The sequence below is a fragment of the Hemicordylus capensis genome, chromosome 2 (genome assembly GCF_027244095.1).
Source record: "Hemicordylus capensis ecotype Gifberg chromosome 2, rHemCap1.1.pri, whole genome shotgun sequence".
NCBI lineage: Eukaryota > Metazoa > Chordata > Lepidosauria > Squamata > Cordylidae > Hemicordylus > Hemicordylus capensis.
In genome coordinates, this window is record NC_069658.1 from 101,843,212 (window position 1) to 101,871,043 (window position 27,832).

Here is a 27,832-nt window from a genome sequence, read left to right on the forward strand (position 1 = left end):
TTCAGGCTGTAGGGCTTCCAGTTCCAGATAAGCCTGCCATTGAAGGCAACAGTAATGGATGTTCCCTGCAACCACCCACCACTCACCCTCTTTTGTGCACCCCCCAAAAATAACGGGGTGGGGACAGGAGGGAGGAGAAACTAGCCTGGCTGGATATCCACGCAGTAAAGTCATACTCTCTCTTTTTCTCTCTGCATGCAGTTTATTAGCTCTAGCAGTACTGCAGATTCTTTTTCAGTCAGAGAGATATCGATGAATATATGATTCACTTACGAAAGCAAGCAGGGACAGGCCAGGCAAACAGTCACACGAGGACTGCTCCTCTCCACACAGTCTCACTCCGCTCAGACACTCGTCGAGCCGCGGCAGTGGGAAGCTGTTGCTTACACACAGCTGTTTGTTGTTTGGGCGGGCTGGCAGCAGAGTGCTGCCTGCTGATTGGTCGGTCAGGCCTGGCGGGGGGAGCAGGCTTGCGAGCTGCTGGCTGACTGGCCGGCCGCCGCAAAACAACATGATCTTCAATGAATGAATGAAAGCGCGTAGCGCGGTGGCTGAGGGGACAAGCAAGAGAAATTTTTGAGGTGACGTCTACGACTTGTTGCACCTTGTAGGTAGGGCCCTGCCTAGGAGCAGAGCTAGTCGGCTTTGGTGCTCCCTGACGGGCTCCGCTGAGCATGGGCGGGTACTGCTGCTGCTTATCCGCGGAGGAGAGGGAGAGCAAGCGCCTGAGCTTGGAGATTGAGCGGCAGCTGCGCAGGGACAAGCGAGATGCGCGCAAGGAGTTCAAGTTGCTGCTGCTGGGTGAGTCGAACTTGAGCGACTAGTCCTCCTCCCCGTGCCGCGTCTGCGCAGCCACGCGCCTTGCCTTTCTCCCTCCTTGTCGGTGCGCAAGGAAGTTCAGTAGAACGCGCTGGTCCTTTTCACTCACTCAGCCCTAATTCAGTGTCCTGCCTCACGCTAGTGAGATACCAGTAAAGAGCATGTCTCGCTGAGCATGAGTCATAGGGAGGAGAGCTGGTCTTGTGGTAGCAAGCACGACTTGTCCTCTTAGCTAAGCAGGGTCTGCCCTGGTTGCTTGTGAATGGGAGACTAGATGTGTGAGCACTGTAAGATATTCCCCTTAGGGGATGGAAGAGCAGAAGGTTCTAAGTTTACTCCCTGGCATCTCCAAGATAGGGCTGAGAGAGAGATTCCTGCCTGCAACCTTGGAGAAGCCGCTGCCAGTCTGTGTAGACAATACTGAGCTAGATGGACCAATGGTCTGACTCAGTATATGGCAGCTTCCTATGTTCCTATGTCTGTGAGAGGAAACCCCTGCGAACTGAGCAAAGAGGCACTCTTTAAAGTGGGGATTCTCTTATATTTAGCAAGGGGAGAGCAACTGGCCCTATCTGTCCCCAGCACAGCATCCCTCTAGTGGCTGCTGTGGGTGTCTACCTTATGTTTCTTTTTAGACTGTGAGCCCTTTGGGGACAGGGATCAATCTTATTACTTTATTATTGTTTTCTCTGTGTAAACCGCTTTGGGAACTTCGGATGAAGAGCAGTATATAAATATTCATTTTGTTTGATAGTAGTCTGTGTCACCCTGTGCATCATCTAAGATATGGGGAAACCCTGTGCATCATCTAAGATATGGGGAATAAGGGTTTGTGGCATGATGATTGGATTTGAGTTTTTGTCCTGTTGGTTGTGCTTTTTAGAAGGAGGGGGATGCATTCCTGTAATTGCCTCTCCCCAAAGATTTGGCCATTGTCGGCAATGAATTTTAAATTCCTATTTCCTGCTAAAAGGTTTCAGGCTGCAACCCTCTTTACAACTTCTTCATTAATAGATTACTTTTAGTGTGTGTGTACAATGGCTTACATTCTTGAAACTGGTCTCTGTAAGCTAAACTCATTGTTCTTAGTATACAGATGGAAGAGTAAGGCTGAAGATGACCTCTTAGGGCTGTTTCTAATACTCACAGTGATGTAGTTGCAAATTCAGAAGGGCACTCTCCATGACAGGCCCCATGGCCATGCCCAACAGCCAGAGAAGCCAAGAAGTACCCGTACTCCGTCCCTGTACGCACACACCCCCTCCACTAAACACCTGAACAATACATCCGCCTACCTGTGTGTCTTTTAAACTGCAGATACAGAAAGGGGAATGGAGAAAGCAGCAATGAAAAGGGGAATGGAGAAAGCAGGGTGAAGGAGAGTAATCAGTCTCCTGGACTTGAGCCTGGGGTTCTTGCCTTATCTCAGTGGTGCGGGGGGGTGGCAGCATCACCACTCAGTCCTGCAATACTGGAGTAACATTAGAAGTGTATGGGAGGAGTCCACACATTAAGAGTTTCTCACTGCAGCAGCATTGATGCTGAAGCTTATGCACCATCCTGCTCCTTCCTGTGCATGATCAGGGTAGTGGGAGAAATCTGGAACCAAGTGGAGGAGAGGTTCTGCATCTTAGGTAGCATAAAAGCCCAGCTTTGGTGTTTTGGCCAACACTTGAACAATTAAATGGCAGCAATCCACACACATTGGGACTTGAGTAAAACAATCAGGACAACTGTAATAGCTGACAGCACCTACAGATGATAACTGTGCACAATACTGCTGCAGGTGGCACTAGCACCTTTAGTGATGTTCTTGTCTCCAGTGTTCTCTCTAATTTTTTTCATCTGTGTGCAGGATGAATTTTGTTCTGTGCGGCTGTATGAAGGCATTGTGTGCGCACATGCATTCAGAGTGGGACCTTCTTGATTCAACCTGAGTGGGATCTAAAATTAACTGAGTGGACATCAAAAGCCGTTTGAGTGCGTGCACATGCCTTAGAGGGATCACTGCTTGTCTCCATCCTGTGCAGAGGGAAGGCTTATTTAATTATGTTGTCTGAAATAGTTATACCCCACCCTTTAGGGCAATCCCTCCTAGGGTGGCTAACAACTGGATGAAAAGCATAAAAACAGATAATCACAGTATAAAACCAGAAAAAACAGCAGACAGTTAAAACACTAGTCAAATCAGAAATTAAAGCCCTTTGAATTCAAGGATTTCCACTGCCTGCTTAAAAACAGAAGGGGCAGGGAGTTGGTGGATATGCCTGGAGAGGGAGTTTGAGATTGGGGCCAACACTGAGAAAGGCCTGTCTCTAGTACATTGCCAACCAAATTTGTTTCGGAGATGGGCATTTGATGTTGAAGGGAAAATTGGGAAATTCCCAGATATTCATCTAATGACAGGAGCATCTAATAAAGGGTACTGATTCTCATGCAACCACTCCTCCTTCTCCCGTACAACTGGGGGAATAGTCACTCTTGCTGACTTCTCAATTACAATTTCACTGCAACTTCAGTGGTGTTGGAACCAGAAATATGCAATCACTTGCAGAGATAAGCAGATCAAGATGTTACATTTGCCATTGAGATGGGTAGTGAGTTTTCAAGCCCGATAGCCATATCATTTAATACTGTGTGAGTTGAGGCCACCTTGTCATGAATTTAACTGCCTGTGATTCACACTTTTGGTGTGTTTGCTGGTGAAGGTGCGGGAATCTAGTCCTGAATCTTATAGTGAGTTCTTCTAAACATAGAGCTGTTGAGTTGGTGAATTTTCCATACGGTTGCTGAGTCCTGTGTAAACTCACGACCAGCTCAGTGGCTGCATGGGTGAAAGAGGATTGAGTTAATCTGCAAAGCATAGATAAGGAGTTCCATTTCCAGAAAAATGTAATGGTTTGGGACTATTTCATACAACCATTTCATATGTGACCAATCACTGCTTTCCCCCTGTACAGTTGCACCTGCAAACAAGTTGTCTGAATCATTTGTGTGACATGTACAAATAAAGATTTTGCGTGTGTCACACTGGTATTGCATGCCAAATTACAATTTGTGCTTACACTGAGCAATTGGACTGTCCATTAATAGTGTTTAAACTTGTAGATATATGTAATGGCTGTATGGACTGGCCTTTAGCTCTCAGCCAAGTGTGTGAAGCTTTGAAGCTTATAAAAGCCTTACTCTGAAACACTTCTCTGAGAAGCTGCTTAATGTCTTTATTATCCAATATTGATTTTTAAAAAATCCCTTAATATATTTGGCAAGCATGTGCTCCTGTATGTTTACTGGGGAACAGAGTGATGCTTGATTCACTAAAGGTTGGTGGGTGGAACAGTTAAACAGACCAGGGATTGCTTTGTTAGGGCCAAACTAGATGTCACTTTAATCACATCATTGATCTTGGTGTTCTTGCTTTAAAAAAATGTAAATAGCTCTCACAGGAGGAGCCCAATCTGGATAGGAACTAGGACAGGCAGAGGGGCTTTTACCCTACTCCCAAAGGATTGCTACCCCACCCCCATATATGCTGAGTTTCTGGGCTCCAATGAGAGCCCCTCCCCAATGCACTCCAATAATACACATGATGGGTGGGAATCCAGATTGGGATCAGAGCTTGATCGAGTTAAGACCTTGTGATCACATTCTAGATTTGTCCACTCACAGGGATCTACACATTTAGGCTTCGCTCACTAGACAGCAATTATTTGTGGCTGCCACAAATCCCCTCTTTCCACTCAAATCCTTTTCTGGCACACAGGCCGAGGGCTTAGGAGAGAAGCAACTCTTCAGTAATGTGCGGGGGGTAACTATAATAGGGCAAGGGGAGACAGTTGTCTGGGGGCCCACTGCCTTGGGGGGGCCCCCGAGGCAAGTCACATGACTGACTCCCCCAGCCACGCACCCGCCCGGGCTTCTTTTAGTTGTATTCATCCTCCGAAATTGATGTGAGTTTTAAGACCTGGAGCTACCAGAACAGCATGTCTTTCTCGAGTACCATTAAATGACTTGCATTGTCCACAATTTACAAAACCTTTTAAAAAATAGTTTAGGATGATGTTCTATTGTGGTGCATAGGATATATATATATATCTGTGTGTGTGTGTGTGTGTGTGTGTGTGTGTGTGTGTTATTGCTATTCAGCCTCATTTAAGATTTCTCTACTTCATGAGCTGAGAGTGGGGGGCCCATTTTAAAATCTTGTCTCTGGGCCCACTCCTACCTTGCTACGCCCCTGGTACTTTGCACTGGGATATGAGGTGGCAAGAAACAGTGAGATCTCTCTCCTACTGCTCAGAAAACATCCCTGCTGTTTCTTACCTTCTCAAAAATGAAAGTGGAAATGAGACCTCTGTGTGCTGCTGAGTGTCCTGCTCTCCAGAGTAGTGGGGAAACTTGCCACTGGTGAGACTGCAAGTGGGTTTGTAGATGCCCATCCTCCTGTATCTGCTGTTTATAAGTATGCACATGAGAAGCAGAGACATGATTAAGGACAGACACATCTAGTTTTGTCCTTGGTCTGTTAATTTAGAAATTTACTGGCTATGATTCCAGAATTATTTTTCTGCAGCTCCATGTTTGTCAGTGGAGTTACTCTTGGCTATCTTACGTTTTGGTTTAAGGTCTCATGTTATCTACCTATCACAGAAATGCTCCTCCTAACAGCAGTGGTCATGAAATGCTGTGTTGATGTGCACAGCAGAGCTTTTTGAAGTCTATATGAATAAGAAGACCATGATTGTATAGGCGTTTTAAAAAAAATAATTGCATTTAAGGTTGTACTATATTCCTGCAGAAATTTTTTATTCTTATTCATATATTTTATATGTAAGATAATGCTCCTTATTTCTAATCACTATAAAACAAAGACTTAGTGTGGACACAAATCCAGCTTTTACAACTGAATCAAGGAATTAAGCATTAATCTAGTTCATGAGATATCAGATCAGAGTTGCTGAACTTTTTACTTAGTTTGAGAGTTCTTAATTTCCCCCATCTTTAATCTGTCATGCCTGATGAAACTATTCATCAAAGATGGAAGTGCATTTTTCCCTATGCACAAGATGTTTTAATGGGTCTCATCAGCCGAGCTCTTCGGGAGCAACTAATCCATGCAAACCACAAGGCACCTGTATGTAGTAGGTCCAAGTACTTTCCATAAAGCAGATTTGAGGGGTTATTATTATTATTATTTCGATTTCTATACCACCCTTCCAAAAATAGCTCAGGGTGGTTTACAAAGAGAAACAATAAATAAATAACATGGCTCCCTGTCCCCAAGGGCTCACATTCTAAAATGAAACATAAGATAGACACCAGCAACAGTCACTAGAAGTACTGTGCTGGGGGTGGATATGGCCAGTTACTCTCCCCTGCTAAATAAAGAGAATCACCATGGTAAAAGGTCCCTCTTTGCCCAGTTAGCAGGGGTTGTAGGCTCTGCTTGGGTAGGTGAGCTAGATTAGGATAGACAACCTTTTTTGGTAGCCCTTTGTGGCTACATAGTGATGCTGTATTTTCTGGTACATGACTTGCATGAGAAATGTAATCTTATTTTTTTAATCTTATTTATTCTAATCTTATTTTATGAGTTGTGGCAGGTTAGATATGTCTTCCCCAAACATTTAGGAATAGTTTTTCCATTAAAAAACCAAAACTCATGTAAGAAGGCTTGCTAAGCTTAATGCTGTGCTGACCGTTGCTGGAAACACATGATGATGAATTAAAGAAGTTATTTTAGCTTATTTATTGGTTTTTTAAAAATTTGTGATTCATTTCAGAGTTAGGGGTAGCTTCCTGCATTTATCCCTGTTGCATGGCTGGAGCTCCTTCTTTCTGATGCTGCTGTGAATGGAACACTCTTCCTCCTATGGAAATTTTTCCTGTGCACTGATGCTCACACAATTTTGGGTGAGGCTGAGAAATCTTGGGTTTGTATGCCTGATGGATGAGGCAAGATATGTAGAAGTTGTATAGTCTGATTAGGCTAGTGGACAAGTTTTGCAATTATAGAAGTGGTGTGTGGGGATAGTTAGTTCATCTTTTTTGCATTTTGTTGTTTGAATTTTATTACATAAATACCTGTTTAAATTTTCCGTTGATATAGTATGTTAAGAGTTTTGAGAATTCAACACTTCTTAGCACTGCTGCTTTAAATATATATACATTAACTAAAAAACTTTTGCTGAATCACTGTGATTTTTTTTATGATGATCTTTATGTTTGGCAATCTTTTGTGCAGCATTGCACTTGTAAAGATCTCCAGAGCCCCTGTTAAATTTCTTTGAACACAATGTTAGGAGAAAACAACAACTAGATTTGTTTTTCTGACTTCATAATAAAAATAAAGATTTTTAAGTAGGTATGAAAATACAACGGTGCACAAGCAAAAAAACAAGAATAATGTTCAACGGCTACTTATCTGTATTATGGCATAAACAAAGATGTTCAAATCAAATGTGCTTTCTTCTCTTTGATCCTCTTTTATTTTATTTTATCTATATTTATATTTATTATGGAGGGAGTATAGGAGCATAAGGCCTCAAATGCAGAAAATCAACAGAATGCTCCATTCCACCCCTCTCTCATCTTCCATACCCTTTTTGGCCTGATAAAATTCCTCTCAGAGGCCCTGGTCAGTAGTGTAGATTTTTAATATATACATAGTGTGCAAGAGTGGAACTTAAAAGATGCAGAACTGGAGGAAAATGTATGTATGCATGCATGCATTAAGTGCTCTTTACTGTATTGGTACCTTGAACAGATATCATGAGATTAATATTTCTGATATTTTATCATGGTGGTGCATTCTGGAAACCACCAATCTGCTGTATAATTTAAAGGGTATGCATAAGCAGTGTACCATGAGGAATGAATTAACATGGGGTCAGAATTCTTGTTTGGTGAAAAGGAATGAGGAAGTTGCAATTTTTTTCCCCATGGAAGAGGAACTATGATCTTGTGTAAGTTCACAGTTCCTGCATTAGATTGCTTGCCTGACTAGAGTTTTGGGGTGAGAGAGAGAGAATTTGGCTACCAATATATTAGAGCAAGTGCACAGCTTTTGAAATTTATGTCGTTAAATATTCTGCTTAATCCCCTGCCTAATAAAACTCAGTGTCTTACAAAAAGTCATAATAAAACAGAAAACCTCAACACAATTTTAAAAACTAGCAGTTAAAAACAAACCAACAAGTAGAGCCCAGCAAACTCATTGGCCTCCTACAAAGATTTCCTTTAAGAAGCCATGTTGATAAAACATGAAAAAGAAAACAAAGTTGGGGCTTAGAAAGCAACTTGAAATATTGGAATGACAACTGGAAAGTTCCTATCCCTTGTACTCACCCACTGAATTTCAGCAAGGTGTCATGTATATGACACTCCTGAGGGGGAGAGGTATGTGCCAGTCGAGAAAATTTATTTTTAAACCAGTCAGGCCTCTAGCCCAACAAAGTAAACACCTATGGTCCTAGGCTAAGCTAGGCCAAGGATAGTCTAGGAAAATGAAAAAGAGGGACTCTTTCTCCCCAATATCTCTTTTGTTTCAAAATGAAAAAGCAGCATGAAGATTCAGTCATTGACATAAAGTCAAGGCATACATTTCACTAGAGGTTTTCAGTTGCAAGTACAGTAGCAAAGACAAAACCAAAAGAAAATTAAAAAACAAGCTCCAAAATACAAAGTATTCCCTTTCTCCCCCACTCTACTTGAGGGTCTTACTAAATTAACAACTTGTAGAGTTGATATTTCCATCTCAGATATCTCAAAGCTACATTAGTATACAGTCATCCCTTGCCAACCATGAGGGTTCCTTTCTGGGGAAACCTTGTGGTTGGCGAATTCGCGGCTGACGAGCCATTGAAATCAATGGCAAACAGGGGTTAGGGGAATTGCAGTTGCAAAGAGATGGGAAAGTACAGTTTTAAAAATGGGGGGGGGAATCCCCCCAAATCACCAGGAGTCAGTGAGAGGAGTGAAGGGGACCCCCCTGGAAATGACCTCCTGATCCCCAGAAAAGACCCTGACCCGCCAAAATCATGGAAACCCCCCCCCCTGTCAAATTGAGGGGGGAAACTCGCCAAACCATGGATACTCAGGTCACGGTTGGCGAGATCTGCTACAATTTCCCGGTCGCAGATACTCAAAACCGCGATTGGGAAACCCGCGGTTGGCGAGGGATGACTGTACACTCTAGATTTTCCCCTTCTGCCCTAACACACTGTTCCAGGCCTTAGTTAAAGGGTTTCACTCTTGCAATCCCTACTCACAGTTCAAACCAATAAGCCAAGTGCTGATGATCTTGTTGCTTTGACTGGGAGGGAAGAAGTGAAGGCTATACACAGAGAGCATAACAACAGGTGTGTTTGCTGTTCTCAGCAAAACAGTCTTCCACCAAGACTGCGCAAGATGGCCCTCCTGTCCATTTTGGATCAAACACCCACCAAAAATTAAATGCTGTCCATAATAGCATTTATGGAGCAGCACCTCAAATGTTGACTGCAGTGAAGGGGGCACATGCAGGAGGAAGTGATCCTTTAGCTACCCAGCCCCCATTTAGGGCTTTAAAGACAAGAACAAGCAGCTTGAATTGAGCCTAGAGATGAGTAGGCAATTGTTGCAGAAGGTAAAAGACTAGAGTGACCTATGGATCGCTCAAATAATCCCTTAGGCAGGATGCAACCAGGGAAGTTTCTTTCCCAAAAGCAGGTCAGAAGCTAGATGGAAAGGGGTCCACCTTGATGAGTTTCAACCTGGAGTTGTATCATTGCAATGCACATTGACTCCTTGCACAAGAATATAATATTCAACACCAAATGGGTGACAATTCACATCAGTGGGTTACAGAGATGGCTTTTTTCATACAGAATGCACAAATGTCTCTTTCAGTAAAGGTGGCATCACAAGACCCTCCCATAAGGAGTACCCAGAATGTTGGGGGCAATATGCTAGATCATTGTAAACCGCTTAGAGAGCTCCGGCTATAAAGCAGTATATAAATGTAAGTGCTATTGCTATTGCTATTAATTGTCTCTGCTGCCCCAAAAAGGAAGTCCAGGCCCAGCTACTTTAATTAACAAATCGGGGCAACGGCTGAGTGCACACATGCTCAACCTCATTCCTTTGAGAATCCTGTTCATGTCACCAGACTGAACAAACTGAGACAGATCAATGCAACCTGGAGAAGATGGAGTGCAATCTATGTCCAAGTAAGAGTGGATATGAATGATTGTATCAGCAAAGTGATTGTATCAGCAAAGTGTGTTACAAATTGTTCACTCTTCCACCTCACCCTGGAAATCAATATATAAAAGGCCCTTCACCACTTGAAATAACTCTGCTGGACAACACTGAGCAAATGTGATGATGTTAGAAAAACAAAATATTTTCACTGCCACAGTATAGACCCTAACATGGCTTGATGTCTAGTTTCAGCCTCGCTTACAGGAAAATGGGAGTGTGCCTGCTCTTGTGCTTCATTTCTAAGCTGCAAAACTGTTGAAGTATTGCACTAAAGCCACCTTTGTCAATGGGACTAAAATACTTGTTCATAATATATTGCTTTGCACTTGTGAATCCCTCCCATTATTTAAGGCTCTACACATGTTGTGTTTTAGTTCTTCATTATGGTAGCACAATATTAGAATATGCAACTGGTGAAAATGATAAAATAGTGGGTTTTTGCAAGACAATAATAGACACTTCTGTATAATTCATATTTCATTGAGGAACTGATTTTTTAAATATGTTCAGGTTCAAAGGTACAATACCCAGAATGACATTTCTTCAACAGACCCTAGTGAAATTAGCTGAAGATGTACAATACCGGTTATGAATGGCTTTGATGTCTGAAAATGGCTCATCTAGAGCAGCCTCCCCATGGACACTATTTATTATCAAGGAAAATAAGTTATCATTGGTACCAACTAGCTTTGGCAGGCTTAGGGTCCCGGTTTTGCTATTTTATTTCTTTAAAATGAATGTTCACCAAAGCCCTTCTGCTTTATTTGCAGAGAATTGTGTAACAGATGGTTGGTAATCTGCAATCTGTTTTCAAATGGATGTGGGTATGGGGCTTTTTCTATTTGCATACAGAATATATTATGTTGGCCATATAGTAGCTTCTCTTGGCTGTTTTGTTTGTTCTTTCATCCCCCTAACTTTCTCTTGTAAAAAAAAAAAAAAGTCTGTTTTTATCATATGCCTGTGCCCTTCCTTTAGTACTGAACAGAAGCTGATCTGATCATCTGTGAGTTCCCGCCTCAGACATTACACTGCTGATGCGAGTTGATGTTCAGAGACAGAACATAAATGGCATATGTTTGGAAGGCTTTCATACCATGCTTGTGGTCTTCTCCAAAACATCTGTTTGGCCACTGTTGGAAACAGGATGCTGGATTAGATGCACTTTTTTTGTTTGATCCATCAGGGTTCTCTTCATGTTCCTATGAGCAGTTAAATATGCAAGAGAGTCGGATGAGGGAACACATCAATATGCTCTGTAGAAGCTTTCTTAAAGCATGTGGGCCACTGCTACTGTAAAGGGTAATAATGATGTGCATTTGAGACCTTTTATGAATGAAGAGGTCTATATTTTCTGAAACTGAGGAGGATCAATGTGCAGAATAGGGATAAAAATGACAATACAGATCTATTTGCCTCTATGATGATCCTGACTGTAATACTGAAAGAATTAAAGAATACAGGATATTAATTTATGTCCAGAAGGTATTTAGTAGTTCGAAGTTTATTTTATCCAATATATTTATATTCTCCTTGTCATAAAAATTGTATAAAGTAGCTAGCAAACTGAGCATTAAAACTATAACCCCCCAATAATTATAGAAAAAGAAAATATTAGAACAGCTGTTAACAAGTAAATGTATTCAACATATCAATAAGTTGATATCAAGCTATATTTATGTATCAAACAATCAATCAATAATCTTTTATTATGGTCCAAGACCAGCTAAGACAGAAAAGTAAGACATGATTAATAATAATAAAAGCAAGTTATGAAACAATAAAACTTTAAAATTTACTTTAAAATTGCTACTCTAATACTATGAGACTATATTATTATAATACTATAAAAATGCTACACCTTAGAAAAGAGAGCAGCTTCCCAGTGTCACAGGGACAAAGCCGCTCCGCAATTGGGATCTTTCTGTGTTTGCCTTCCAGTACAGCAGAGGGGAGGTCATGACAACAGGTTAGGGTGAAGGCCCTTCTGTGGTTTGTGGTTTCCAACTGTGACAGGTACGTGGCAGGAAAGGCAGAATATCTGTGTCTTTCTAGGACAGGAAGGTTGGAGCCCTGCCTAGGTCAGCCTGGTGCTCAGTGTCCATTATCCTCTGTTTACTTACTGCTGCTATGGTCATAGTCCATAGCAAGCAGGAGAGTGGGGGAGAAGCTCAGGAACAATAGTTTAGTCCAAATGGCCTATTTCCAGGAAAACTGAAAATTGTCCTGCAGGGTCAAAGGGGCCAGGCCCCAAGGGTTGAGGGATAATTTAAGATGGAGGTTAAAAATGGTTGTCAACACTCTGGCCTCAACCTTTATCATGCCCATTTCCAAATGTAGGGTGCCATTTGAGACACAGCATGGCACTTGGAGGGCTGCTCTTAGAAATTTGGACTGAACCTGCACCAATGGGGCAAAATTGGAGGGGGCCCCCCATTGGGCACCACAGAGGAGTTGCGCCAATGTCTTGGCCTCAAGTAGTTTTAGCACTGAGGTACAGAATGGCCACCTCTAGTTTGTAGGAATTTTAGAATGGTGTCATGGCTCAGACCTCTGACTCAGAAGAGTCAGAGCAGGAAGATTCGCCTGCTAGTGAGGGCTCAGAGGCACAGCAACAGGAGTTGGCAGGGAGATCAGACTCTGGAGCTGAGGATTCGCAACAGCTGCCAGACATGATTTCTGATGGGGAGGAGCCTGGGATTTCATCTGTCTTGAGAAAGCATCTCAAGAGGAAAGCTCAGTGACAGTCACACAGGCACAGGAGATCACAAGAGAGGAAGCTGAAGTGCTGACTCAGGGAAGCCTGATTGGCTGCTGGTTCTCTTGAGCCATATATATATATATATATATATATATATATATATATATATATATATATATATATATATATATATATCAGTCTCTCACTTGCTCAGATGCTGTTTGCAACTTTAGCTGGTCTGCAGACAGTGTGCTATTTAAATTCCAGACTTTTCCGAGTTCCAGTTTGCCTTGTTTATGCTTTCCTGCTTTGTTCTGTTAATTCCTTGTTCCGGTGTCTTTCGCTCATTTCATTCCTTGCTTTGTGTTTTCTTTTCACTTATTACTCAGTTATTGTTAGAGCGGGGTACCTAGTTCAGTTCAGGAGACTTAATTTGTTTACTATTTTCTTTGTGAGCCTTTTCTTTTCTTTTCCTTCTTGCAGTTTCGCTGCTGCTTTCTGTTATCTCACAGGGGGAGTGCTGAAGGGGGTTGTAAATCCTGTTGGGTTAGCCGAGCTAACAGATTTACGACAAATGGCGGTGGAGCTCCTCTGAGCAGTGAGGACGACATGGTTGCAGTGGGCCTTTCTTGAGCCAGAGGCATGTAGGACCACTCCCAGATATTTGAAACAAGTGACCTGTTCGACTTTGTGGCCGTCTATACTTCAGGGGCAGGTCTTGGGTCTTCTGGTGAAAGCCATAACTTTAGATTTTTGGTAGTTGATTTCTAGTTGGTCATTCTTGTGATACTGAGCTAGAGCTGCCAATGCTCTTCTGAGACCGATAGGAGTCCTTGAGAGGATTGCAGCAGCATAGAGCAGGGTGGAAATGCTTCTATCTGCCAGCTTGGGAGGATGAAAGTCTGGGCTACTAAGGTGGCTCAACATGTCATTGATGTAAAAGTTGAATAGAAGTGGGGCCAGGATGCAGCCGTTTGACTCCCTTCTGTGTCGGGACAGGGTTCATAAGGTGCCCTTGTGGGCCGTATCTGCATGAAGAATGTGGATCAATTAGAGCAGGTGTTGGTTGATCAAGGAGGATTCCAACTTCTCCCATAGCTTGACTCGAGAGATGGAATCAAATGCAGCCTTAAGATCTATGAAGGCAGCGTAAAGGGAGACTGAGTTGTTGGAAGAATATTTTTCAATGAGGTGCTGGAACACCAGTCATTGGTCAGTTGTGGATCTACCCTCTCTAAAGCCAGCTTGCTCCTCTGCAAGCAGATTTTCTTGGTCTAGCCAGTCTCTAAGTTTCCTATGCAGATGTCTAGCATATTGCTTGCTGATAGTGTTGATCAAGCTGATGGACCTAAAGTTAGTGGGGTTGTCATTTGTTCCCTTTTTGAATATGGGGACAATGATCGTCAGCCCCTAGTCCTTGAGAATACGGCCATGAGAGTCAATGTAAGTAAAGAGTGAGGCCAAGACTGGAGCCCACCACTCTAAGTTGTTTTTAAACTCTGGAGGGATAAGGTCTTCCCTGGTATTTATTTATTTGTATGTTGAATTGCTGACCAGAGTGTCTGTATTAACCTATCCCTGAGCTACATTCCCTTATTAGATTAGGAATGGTTCCAAGTCCCTTGCTTTGGCAAAATACCAGTGTAGCTGGCCAAAAGCATAGGGTTAGTGTAATCACTGCAGTGATGCAGTCCAACTGGCACCGCTTCAAAGAGGGGCATCAAAATCAGTGTAATGTGGCAGGAAGGGAGGAATGACTGGCATACACTGGATCCAGTCTACAGAGGCAAGTCTAAGCACATTTTACACCAGTGATGTTGAGGCAGTAAAAAGTGTCATAACCCAAACACTTTCAATATATAGTGTAGGCAGCCCCAAACACAAACCCCTTTCCACCCTCCCGGAGGATGAGAATTAAGTTCTGGGTTACCTTTGTGTTTAAACTTGGCCAATTTAAAATGTATCTGAGCCACATATTTCCAGATTTTCTTACACAGGCACTTTTCTTTAGAGTAATGCTAGTTTCACAAGTGACCCCAAAGATGAAAACGTTATTTGTATTTCCTGTTATCTATGAGTCAGATGAAAAAGCTTCATTCACTAGAGTGTACATTCTGCTAAAATTATCTTCCTTTTCCCATACTGTACTGATATTTACAACTGATAATGTCCATGTCTAAAAGTTATTCCTGCAACCAACCCTTTGTTTCTTTTTAGACTAGTTCTAGTATGAAGAAAACGTGCATGTTCTTTAACTTGGTACTTTACTATATTAACAAAGAGTTTTTGTGAACTAGAGTTGAACTGTCACCATGTTTGCTTATATCTGTGTCCTATACATATATCTCCCCCCTGGTTGCATGCCCGTGCCTTGGGACACCAACGTGAAACTATATTTTGCAGTTAAGGAGAATTATTTGAGATGCTAGGAGAAACCCATTCCCCACCATAGCCAATTCTATTAATCAGGGAAGTGGGGAGCCACTTAGTAGAACGACTCCAGAGTTACTAGCATTAAATCTGCAAGCATGGATAACCATGGATCAGGCCCAGAAAGTGGAAGGCTTCCTAGTAGGGAGGGGGAGAGTTAGAAGAGATCTGATATATTTCCTAAATTTTGTTTCCTTGAGAGTACTGCCAAAGGGGTGGATCTCACTGAGGGATGGGTGGCAAAGGATGCAAGGAAGTGGCTGGGTGGCAAGTAGGCACTAAGTTAAAGGACTGGAGCTGAGTGCACAGTCCTCTTCCAAAGGTGAAGAGAAGGCATCGGTGCAGTGCTTCTGGTTCTCTTTGGGCTGATGCACACTGCATGCAAACCCAGTTTCACAAGTGATAAGGACAGAGATGCTCTTACCCAGGGGCACACCTAGGTAATTTTGGTGCCCGAACCTGAAGGGCTTCGGAGGTGCCCCCCCCAAGTTAAAATAAAGTCCATTTTAAAAAAGTCAAACCTGCATTTTACTGCAACACCAAAAGGTCCGGGGGGGGCCTCCTGCCACCCACCACCCACAGCCCCGAACTGTGGCATTGGAAACTTAAAGAATTCTAGCTGCGCCATGTGTGCGGCCGGGGTATGTGGGTGGGTGTGTGAGACAAGCAGGACTCCCCTACCCCTGTGGTATTGGCAGGCGGAGTGGGAGTGGCTGCTGGGACCAACTGTTTGGCCCAGCAGTCCTTGAGAACTTCAAAGAAGCTCCATTGCACCTGCTCAGTGAGCAGGCAGAGCTTCCTCACAGTTCTCAAGGGCCTCTGGGTCAAATGGTGGAGCCCAGCAGCAGCTCCTGCTCTGCCTGCCTATGCTGCCACCACTACCATGCGGGTGGGGAAGGCCTGCTTGGCTTGCCCCCACACACCCCAGCCACACACATGGTGCGTCTAGAGTTCTTGAAGTTTTCAGTGCCACGGTTCGGCATCGCTGGGCAGCAGTGGGGTCGCCGCTGTGCCACTGCCATGGAGAAGTATTCCATATGGCAGCACAGGCATAGTACTTTAAAGGGTAAAGGAAAGGGGGTACTCTTCCCTCCTCGCTCCCTTCACCCTCCCTGCAGCCAGCCCAGCCACCAAGACTGTGTCCCATCCCACCATGGCAGCAGCAATTTTTATAGGCAAATGGGGGGATTTCCTTTTGACCCCCCCCCTTCCAGCAGCTACTTCCTCCGCCTCCAGAGAGGCACGGCAAAATTTGAGGAGCAACAACTGCTGCTCCTCAGATTTTGCCGTCGTAAGCAGACACCTCCACTGCCTATGCCTTAATCTGCCTATGCAGACATTGCCATCATAGTTCCACATCTGAGTCTTGCAAGTTAACAAGCAGTGAGTTTACAGGTTTGTTCAGGGATTTCCTAGGTACAGCACATGTGCTGTACCTAGGATAAGCGGTTTATTAAAGATAATTTGTGGTTGAAGGGGTTTTTTTTAGGGAGTCGGGGTGATGTGTGGGTGAGGTTGCTGTTAGGTAGAAATGGCAACAAAGAAGGGATTTATATGCTAAGTCCTCATTAACTGTCTTGAGCTTGCTCTGATTGCATTTAATAGGTGGGTCTACCAGAATACCTTAGGATCTTGTTTTTCCAAAATTGAAATTTAGCCTCTCTGTTGATGCAAGAGCCTCAGTTGCAGTTTCTACCTTCTTAAGTTCTGTACCAGCTTTAAGGTGCATGACTCACTTGGACTTAAAATTGACATTTCCCACTAGGTTTTGGTTTGTGCAACACTTCTGCTCAGCAGAGGCTAAATTCCACAATGGAGGAGAGGCTGTCTCTTAAAGTATTATGGCTCATATTCTGTGCTATGTTAATAGGGCAAAATAGAGCAATGTACTCACAGAAATACTGTCTTGGAGTTCAGCCACCGTGTTGCTGATAACTCAACTTGTGCAGAGGGAGATTGGGGGGGGGCATTTTTGCTGGTCGCTCCTCCCTCCAAAGGTACTTTTTGGCTTCAGAAAGATGTCCCTGAGGTTCATGTTACCCTCAGACATATTTCTGAAGCTAAAAAGTACTTTGGGAGGGAGGAGAAGGCAATGAAAATAGCTCTCCTTCAACACATGTTTGGTTTCTCAGCAACATGCTGACTGATCTCAGAGACAGCTTTTCTTTAGGCATGTTGCTCTCTTCAGCCCTACTAATGCTACTCTGAATGTGTAGCATTCAGCAAGGAGAGATTCTTTACACTGGGCTGCTTTCATTTCCCCCCCCCCTTATTGTGTCTGCTCCCGTTCAGCCCTTGTGTGCAAAAACAGATAAATATGAAAGGTAGTAATCTAACATTTCAAAAATCTCTTTTGGGGATGTGAATGTGCAGTGCATGAACTGAATTCATCTAAACAGTTGTGCTTCAGTTTTTGACTCTTCTGACTCATTATTCTACAAAAGTGTCTTGAGACTTTATTTTCATATTTTGTGATTTGTGGTTTCTTCCTCATTGCTTTTAAAGGGGGAATGATTTATTTAGATGACTGGTATATTGTTCTGGAACATAGGAACATAGGAAACTGCCATATACTGAGTCAGACCACTGGTCTATCTAGCTCAGTATTGTCTTCACAGACTGGCAGCAGCTTCTCCAAGGTTGCAGGCAGGAATCTCTCTCAGCCCTACCCATCTCTGAATGTAAAAGCGAAGGGGCCCCAGAGTCCAAACGGAAGTGGGTAGATACAGTAAACATTTTGGGGATTGAATATGGGATTAAGGAAAAAGTCTGGGGGGGGGGGAATTGGACAGATTGGGAAGAAAAAGTAATGCTTAAAATCACCATGTGGAAAAAATGCAGCGTTGCCATGTACCAGAAAGCGGTTTACATCCGGAATTACCTGATACCCCTGGTGCATAACCTGGTGGTAGTCTATCCTCCCCTGCTCGATCTCCTTCGGAGAGTTGAAAGCCACATCTTCGGTCTAGTACGACACACAGCGTCCTTCCCTTTGGCCCGTGCAGTAGCATTTAAGGACGTTGAGCGGGGAGGCCTAGCGCTACCCGCCCTGCAACCCTATTTTGTAACTGAATTCATGTCCTACAATTTTGGAAACTGGATTTTCGTGAATGTCCATAATATGTCCAACCTCCTGCAAAAAACCTGGGTCTCGCTTTTCGCTCTGCATTGGCGCAAGTCAGCATGGGGCATAGCATGGTGGGGGAAAGGATCTTTCAATGGTAATATCACACAAGTATTAAAAAGAGAACACCTGGACTACTTGAGAGATTTGTTATTCACACTTAAAAAATAGAAGGTTGAACCGGATCTATTTAAAGGATCCTCCTCAGTTAAGCAGCTAAGGAAAACAATTTATGGAGAGATTCTAGAAGTAGGTTTCTTAAAACCTGATTTAGAACGTAAACGCTACAAACACTGCACTTCACAGTACTTGTTGCAACCTGATCACCCTATCGCTCTCATTAAGGAGAAAAAAGTCCCTTTCCATTTATGGGAAACAAGGTGGCGCTTATACCATCAAGTACTACCACTTAATGTGGCTAAGCCATGGCTCCCAGAGGACCAGCAAGAATGCCCTAAAATCACCTGCAAACAGAAAGCTAGTGAGCTAGGTAAAACATTCAGGGAAACCCACTCACGTTTCTTAAAAGAGTGTGTGGTAGCCAAGAGAGTGTGGCAGGGAGTAAGCAAGCTGTTAGAGTGGCCTGATTTGGAAAAACAGACTTGGGAAGAACTAACCTCGGGTTTGAGCGATAGAACCTCCTTTCGAGGTCCCAGAAAGAAACCTTCAAGGAAACGGGATGGAGCGGGTGCCCTCATGCTAGGGAATTGGAACGTTCCCCTTCTCATAATCTGGTTAGTAAACTTGTATGTCATTTATGCAGTGCTCCTGCATAGGAATAGGGAGGGAAGACGTGACCAAGAGGTTCACGTGGATGAGACAGTAAATCTCTTCTGGAAAAGTTTGTATGGTTATGTGCAAAAAGACAAGAGTATCTTTTCTAAACAGCAATGGGACAAATTGTGGAAATGGACGTCGGACGTAACCCCCCCCCCCACAATTACCTGATGTGCCTTGAAATCCCCCACCCCCAAGTTACAGTACTACCTGCATATACTTCATAACATTGTGGGTTTCCAAATCCTTGTGTGTAAATCTTTGTAGATATATCATGTACAAACAACCACTTTGTATATAATTGTGTTTTGGCAACGTACTGTATGCTTTGGTAGTTTGTTGGTTCAATTAAAAAATCTTGTCCTATTTTAAAAAAATAAATAAATCTTGTCCTATCTTGGAGAAGCCATGGAGGGAACTTGAAACCTTCTGCTCTTCCCAGAGTGGCTTCATCCCCTGAGGGGAATATCTTGCAGTGCTCACACATCAAGTCTCCCATTCATATGCAAGCAGGGCAGACCCTGCTTAGCTATGGGGACAAGTCATGCTTGCTACCACAAGACCAGCTCTCCTCTGCATTATCTAACATTCAAATAGTGTTGATCAGTTCTCCCTTGATTTCCATAGGAATTATACATGGAACATTAAAATCTTTGAAAGGAGGTAACAAACTCATTGTAGTCTTTTTAATAAGTAAACTAAAGTTTGATTATCATAATATCCTGTTCTGGAAGTGTTGTTTGTTAATAAAAAATTAGGAAATCCCTGCTAAATAGCATATATTGTTTCTTGTTCAATGCTGACATAACTTTGATTTCATATCTGCTTTCAGATCATTGGTATCAAAGGAAAGAATCAAATTTCCCTAAACAAAATAGGCTATCCTGTTAGCCCTCTTGTTTGACATAAATGTCATTTAAAAGTCAAATTTGGATCATATATAAATGCTTAATGTACTTAAGGGAAGAATGTTAAAAATGTCAGGTTTGTGCACTGAATTTCATTCAGCCAGCATCAGTTGGTGGACAAGCAGCAGAATGCAAAAAAAAAAAAAAAATCTTGCATCCTACTGTTGGATTAGCAGCGTGAGACTTTTAAATACTGCAGATAGAGCATTGTAGCATTGTCCCAGTTTTGTTAATAAAGAACAGCAATTCCCACCCTCACCCCTACTATACCTTCCAATAATTATTGTGCTAAAAAGCACTATAGAATGAGAGACACCAAACATCCAGTGTATGTGTCGGGATTTGTCTGGATATTGATGCAGAGGAGACTCCATAAGAGGAGGAGCAGCTCACTCCAGACTGTAACCTTGGGCCTAATAATGCCCTCCCACCTTGATCCTTCAGGGCTGGAGCTAGTCACCCCCTAAGAAGAGCCCTGGAATACTGCATACCTCAATCCGCCCAGCAAGGCACCTCCTCGTTTACAACCCTCTCCATTGCAGCCAAATCCCCAGGAGGAGAGGTGATGCTGCACGAGGGCAGAGCTCCAGTTCTGAAGGAGGAGTGCTCACCTGGCTGCTCAGGGCTTCCCTCCCAAAGTGCCTACTTGGGAAGACAAGGAGGCTGGCTACTAGGATGCCTCCTATGGAGTAAGGATTCAGGAAAGGATGGGATTATCACTGGCTACGCCCTCAGTTTGCACCAGACATTCTGCTGGTTCAACAGCTCTCATTCAGAGATTGTGCTTCTAGCCATGCTACTCTGCCATCTTGCCTGACCAGAGTTTGTGTATAAAAACCTGAGCATGTTTGTTCCATGTTTCTTCATATGTGAAGATGGCAGTCCTTGGTATGTTCTGCCCCTTCCCCCTGTAACATTAGCCATAGTTATGAGCCCTATTCAGACGTTGTGCTGTACCAGTGTTCAGATATCTGTGCACATGTATGTTTTGTGTGTGGATGACTGTGCCTGCATTCACTTTAGAAGTCACCCCCTCAAATGAAGGTTACAAATAAGAAATGTAATGCTGTACTTGTGTTCAACAGAATATGAATATCTGAACATGAATATCTGTACCTGTGTACCCTGCATACAAAATGTGTGAGTAAGCATGATGTGTAGATAGGGCTTATGTTGTATGTAGATGGTTTTATGTTAATGACTGAAGCTACTTTTATTATAAAAGTGAACCTGGGTACAGGTTACTCAACTGCTTGGTTTGTACAGGTGCACTGTACCTGTGTTCAACACAACTTGGAACTCCACCTGTGTCAGATCTGTAGCTATGTGCACTGGATACAGATTGTGTGAGTGTTGAACCAAATTCCTTTTAATTGTTAATCCGCCCAGAGATGAAAGTTTGGGGTGGTGTACAAATTAAAATAATAATAATAATAATAATAATAATAATAATAAGAATAAGAAGAAGAAGAAGAAGAAGAAGAAGAAGAAGAAGAAGAAGAAGAAGAAGAAGTAGTAGTAGTAGTAGTAGTAGTAGTAGTAGTAAATAGGATCATAAAGGCTGTATAATCATCCTGTTATGCAGTTCACTACCCCTACTTCACATCATTGGTAACTCTTGGTGGAGTAAGGAAACATGTCTAAATATTATTGGGGATAGGGGGATCTGGAACTTGGTCAGAGTTCTATTTGGAGTCCAGGAAAACAGTGAATATCTCAGAACAACTAAAGCTAAGCTTCCATTAAGGTGGATTGAAGAATGTTAAAATGTATGTTTAATATTTTCCATTTTGCTACAATGTGTTTTTGTTTTGATGTTTGGACCATTTGTGGCAAGTGTTTATGTTGTTCCTTTTAATGTGAATGCATTACATACTTCCGAAGTTAATCCGAGGACGGACTAATGGAAAACAACGAAGAGATACATGACTTACGTCAGAGGGAGTAGCCAGGCTCTAAACAACCATTGTCAAGAGTGTGGAATCTTGGGAAGGATGCAGTTAAGGAGGTTGGGGAGGAAGGGAGAAAAGAAGAGGAAGAAGGGATGGGGGAGAAGAGAAGAGCCATTGTGTAGGTGAGCCATCAGGAAACCAGCGTGGGACAGAATAGCTGTGAGGAGCAGGAGGCCTGCCATGCAAGTATCTAACAGACGCTGGTGTTGAACATTTCAAACTGCTGCTCTGTACCAGCTGGAACACTGGGTGTGGATACTGTTGAACTGGATACTGAGATCAAAGAGCGGAGTATATTTGGTGTTAAGTAGAAGGGAATTTCTGTAAATGTTAGTTTCAAAATTTAAAGAAACCTTTTCCATATGAGCTCTAACTGCTTCTCAAATTCCTCTTAATGAACCTGTGGCTTCCATCTGCCACATTCTTTTGGTGTCACAAACAGGATCTGAGAGAAGACAGTTGTGAGTCCAGCAAGCATGGATGTAGAGGATGCCCCAACTCCCAAAGGCAGAATTATATGGCACTTCATATGCCATTATATTGTGCTGGTACCCCATGATTTCCCTGTTATTCTGGAGAGCTAGGGCAGGGCAATACATTAGCAGATTTTAAAGAGAAAATGGAAAAGGTGCTGAAACTATATAAGATTCCTGAAGAACATAAAGCAGAAATTGTTCTGGGACAGCTGGAGGGGCCAGGCAGGACAGAGATAAGGGCCAGGGCACCAGAACAGAAGGCACCAGTTGAGCTGATTTTTAGGAACCTGAGCACTGTGTTTCCCCAGAATTCTCATTCATGTACAAGGCCAGCCTCCACCCCACACCCCAAGCAGGGGTTTGCATACATCACTTTATTCTTAGGCCGGAGGAACAGGCCAGAGTTATTGAACTATTAGAGCCTGATAGTCTGGAGAATGTAGTAGAGAAACTGTTGTGGTCCAGGCCTGATTTGTATACTAAATATGCTCATTAGCTAGCATACAAAATTAGGCCTGTCTCATGAGTGTCACCAAGTTCTTTTATATAGTGACCATGTAGGATCTGGGCGCAAGGAAGAAAGGAGGTCAAACCAATCCTAAATGATTCAATGGGCTTTATTGAGTATAAAAGAATAACAACATCAATCTAGCTGAGCAGAAAGCACAACATTCTATCAATATTACTAACAGTATTTCAACCCTAGCCAGCAACAATATTCACCCAGTGTTCCTAACTAACGTGTGTGTGTGTATTAAATCTTCCTAGAGCCTAATACAATTCAGATATAGATGGAAAAAGCGGGGGGGGGGGTTAAGGAAGGCTGAGGGCTGGCATGGTTTGGGTAGATCAGGAATTAGTAGAGGGACGAGGGGAAAGGAGAAGAAGGGGAAAGGATGGAGGTATCCAAGGCTTGTGGAGGCAGCATATTACCAGGATCAGAGGCTTGAGAACGGTGGATCTTTCAGCTGAAGGAGAGAGGCTTTAGCTGGGTACAGCAACTTGGGAGCGGTGGTCTGGCTTCTGGTGGTCAAGCAGACAGTTTGCTCAGAGCGAGGCAGAGAGTGAAGGTCCCATGGCTGGGGAAGTCTAGACTTCTCACTGCGCAGTGGAAGTCACAGACAGCTCCTGTCCATGGACAGAGTTCCTGCTTGTTGCCCCGCGGCTTAGCAGCAAACTCTGGGATTGCTCGTGAGCAGATCTTGCTTGTAGGCACAAGACTGCTTGTAGGCACAAGACTAATAGTTCTCTGTCCAGTAAGCCTTATTCTTTATGGTTGTATTTTCCTTTGATCTCTCATAGAGTCTATTCAAATCTCCTCATCTTTTCCTGGGTCCCTAAAAGGGTGACAATGCTGTTACCTTCTGGATAATGTCTTTTAATTATTCAGGATATTGGCCAGTCCAGAGAGATCTGATCTCATCTTCTGTTAGCTGCTATCTTGAGGAGGGGACATTGCCCGAGGCAAATCTACATCTCTGAGCTGCAAATGGGCATCTTCCCTTGTCCCAGATTTGCTAGCCTGATTCCATGAGGTGTAAAGGTGTTAGTAAAGTAAGAATTATAGTCTATAGGTGTTTTCTTTGTGCTCATTTACCTATGTTGAATTTCTATAGAGAGCAATTGAGTATAGCAGAGCAATCATTGACAAAGATTAACATAGATCTCTTGCAACAGGAAAGGGGAGATCAGCCTCTGGCCTCTCCCACAGACATTATCTGATAATGGGTTAGATTTTAGCATTTGGATTGTTCTGGCCTGGCTTTTGTGCTTCCTTGAGTACCCATTTCACAGTACAATGCTGGATCACCTCTTCCCTCACAGACCAGTTGAGATCTGGGGTGTCAATTCACCCTGAGCCCAGGCATTTAATTGAACTCTTAATATAAAATGAAATCAGACACAGGCCTGAATTCCATATACTTCTGGGCTGGTACCTCTGGGTCTAATATGTTGGGGTGCCCCTAACAAAACTAAGACACATGTTCATTGAGAGAATGAGAGAGAGACCCCTAAGCATGGAATTGTGGTTACAGTGAATCCAACATCCAGGAGAAAGTTTTGGGCATTTCAGGCAGTTGGCTTTACAACTGTGGAAACAGGAATCTCAACATAATATGACAAGGTAGGAAGCTGAGGGCCCCCAAGCACCGAGCAAGGAAAAGGAAGAATGGACTGAGATAGGGAATTTAGATATGATGGAGTTAATTGAAAATTTAAAGGAGTTAGCATCAGAGCTACAGGAGGAGAATTGATGTCAAAGGGGAGGGGGCTATGGGAGAGACACTGGGAGTCTCAATGAATTACAAATGGGATGAGGATGGACACTCCATTTGTTGGTGATGTAAACAGCCAGGACACTTGGCTTGACAGTTCAGAGCACAGCTGAGCTCTCCAGCCTTGGATTCAACGGGGGAATACCGGGGCAGAACCAAGGTGCATGGTCCACAAAGGAATTAGAGAAAAGGTTGATAGGGAAACAACTGATAGTCCTAGTAAAGTTTGGGGAGATCACATTGCCTGCTTTACTGGACAGTGGTTCACAACTATCCACAATCCAGTTAAGAACATTTTTGCCCAATTAGATTGAGAAGAACTTAGAAATCTTTCAGAGGGTTGAACTTCTTTAATAGGAGGAAATAATTAGGAAATTGCTCAGGTAGGGCATGTGGAAAATGAAATGGAATGTTTAAGGAAACAAATGGTTTCCCTAAGGCTGCTTTCCCTAATGGCACAGCAGGGAAATGACTAGCAAATGAGAGGTTGCCGGTTCGACTCCCTGCTGGTATGTTTCCCAGACTATGGAAACACCTATATCGGGCAGCAGCAATATAGGAAAGATGCTGAAAGGCATCAGCTCGCACTGCGTGGGAGATGGCCATGGTAAACCCTCCTGTATTCTACCAAAGACAACCACAGGGCTCTGTGGTCACCAGGAGTCAACACCGACTCAACGGCACACTTTATTTACTAAGGCTGTATGGTGGTGGCAGAAGAGAGTAAAGACCCTCCTTTGATAATGGGCATGAACCTTCTGCAAAATTGCATCTCGGAGCCAGCAGAGAAGCTTAAAGAGAATGAAGGAAAACCAGTTCAAACAACATGGAAAAATGTATGACAATACATATGCAGATGCAGATGGGAGTTAGAATGGTGACTTGCCCCTCTAAGATGGGTGGAGATTCCAGAAAGGACAAATAGTGACAGGCAAATTAAACCTCCCACTAGCATGCCAAAAATGTACAATATTGAATTCACTGAGAGTGTTAATAAAGGAAGAAAGAAAACACTGGTCAGGTTCTTTAAAAGGAATCTGAGAAGTGATTACAGATTCAAACGCTAATATGGAAAAGGTTTTCTTTATATTTTGAGACTTTCTTTACAAAAGTTTCCTTCCCCTTAATGCCAAATGTACCCCTCCTTTTGACCTCTGTATCCAGCTCAATAGTATCCACACCCAGTGTTCCAGTTGGTGCAGAGCAGCAGTTTGAAATCTTCAACACTAGAGTCTGTTAGATGCTTGCGTGGCAGGCCTCCCACTCCTACCTGCTCCTCACAGCCATTCTGTCCCATGCTGGTCTCCTAATGGCTCACCAATACAATGGCTTTTCTCTTCTCACCCGATCCCTTCTGCCTTCTTCCTCTTTTCCTCTCCCTTCCGCCACAACCTCCTTAACTGTCTCCTTCCCAACATTACACACACTTGGCAATGGTTGCTTAGACCCTGTTGTTAGAAGGAATGTGCAGGCACTGGCCACACAGGGCTGCTGTTGTGGCAGCCCCATTTCGGGACAACATTTTATCTTGCCTTAAATTTTCATTTAGTTCTTCTCTTTGTAAAACTTAATTGCTCTTGTTCAATTTGCGTTTCATTAAAAGTTGATTTTTATTTATTCTTGTTTCCAGATTTTTGGTGACTTTCAATGTTAGCACATTGTTTTTATGCATGCATGGCTTTTAGTACCAGAGGTTTTCCTGTATGGTGGTACTACAATGTTCTGTGGTACATTGGACAGAGTTTTGGGTTGAACCATGGAGACCAGGGTTCATGTCCCTATTCAGCCCTGATGCACACTTGAACCAGTCTCTGCTCTCAGTATAACTTGTCTCACTAGGTTGTTGGGTAGATAAAATAGGGGGAAGCAGAATGCTGTACACTTCCCTGATCTCCTTGGAGGAAGGGTAGGATAAAATAGATATTCTGTCTCTGCAAACTAATGCACATTCTCATTTCCTTTTCCTTAGACTCTTCTTTCCTTGGCTCATATTCAAGATAACATTGGGAATTAGTCTTCCGTTTTAGCCGTAATTGCTACATTTAGGAGGTGATGTGCATTTTGGATTAATATCAGTTTCTTTGGAGCAGAATTTTGTGATATTCAGGCCTTTCCATGGGTTGTAAATACGTGTCCCAGTACAGCAGTGGGGATGCATGCTTGGTGGAAGATTGTGTGCATGGATTCTCTTGCTGGATTGGGAACAATAAATGCAGATTGGAAGGGGCTAGTACACATCCAACCTTTTTATTTTATTTTAAGGATTTATACCTTGCCTTTCTCCTAATGAACTCAAGGTGATTCACAACAAGATCTAATTAAAAAAAATAGCAACGGAACAGTTTCATGATGTACAATGTAAATAAAACACAGGGTGATAATACATTTTAAATCTTTTTAAGGGTTTACAAATGTCTAAGATGGGCCTTGACATATTTTCTTTTGATCTAGGTGCCAGTCCAAAAACTTGGGAGCCAGATGATGACACTTGATAAAATTACCAAACTCAGTAATAGGCATTGCAGAGGACTTCTCTTTATCTCCTTTACAAGTAATATATGTAGAACAGAAACCGGGCTACCTAGGACTCTGAATATCTAGGTGCCATGGTTAAATTTCTAGGTGCCATGGCTCCCTGGTGGCTGGCATTTGTCAAGCTCTTGTATAAAAGACACTGGGGAAGGCCAACCAGAAAAGAGAGATCCTTGATCAATGTTAAAATACAGGTAGGGAGGGGACAAGTGGATCTTGCATGACAGGGAGCTCCATAAGGTGGGGACACTGTAGAGAAGGTCCTTTCTCATGAGATTGCCAAACAAGCCTCTAAAGGAAAATGCAATAAGGCTTATCTAAAAGATCTTATGGGACAGACAGACAGTATATGCAAGAAGGCAATTTTCAAGAATTTTACCCCAAACTTTTGAGAGTTTTAAAGACCATCACCAGCACCTTGAATTGTGCCCAGAAACAAACTGGTAGCCAAATCATGTTGTGTACATCAATATAAGGTAATGTTTCTGCATTGCATGAGATGGGGATGTGTATCCTCAACAGTCTGTCTTATAGCATGTATTTTACCTGAAATACAGTGGCTGATATCTAGAGCAAGGAAGCACTGGTGCAGCA

General features: G+C 43.0%; 1 protein-coding gene across 2 annotated transcripts in view; it reads left to right on the forward strand.

Annotated features, from left to right (window-relative positions):
- Positions 1-453: 453 nt before the first annotated feature.
- The window catches only part of LOC128347645 (guanine nucleotide-binding protein subunit alpha-14), a 67,004-nt gene continuing 39,625 nt past the window's right edge, over positions 454-27,832 (forward strand). The window contains exon 1 of one of the 2 annotated variants that reach the window (XM_053302576.1): positions 454-801. In XM_053302576.1, coding sequence (XP_053158551.1) covers positions 675-801 — 127 coding nt within the window. In that variant the 5' untranslated portion in view covers positions 454-674. The remainder of the gene's footprint in view (positions 802-27,832) is intronic. The other variant, XM_053302577.1, reaches the window with a different exon arrangement.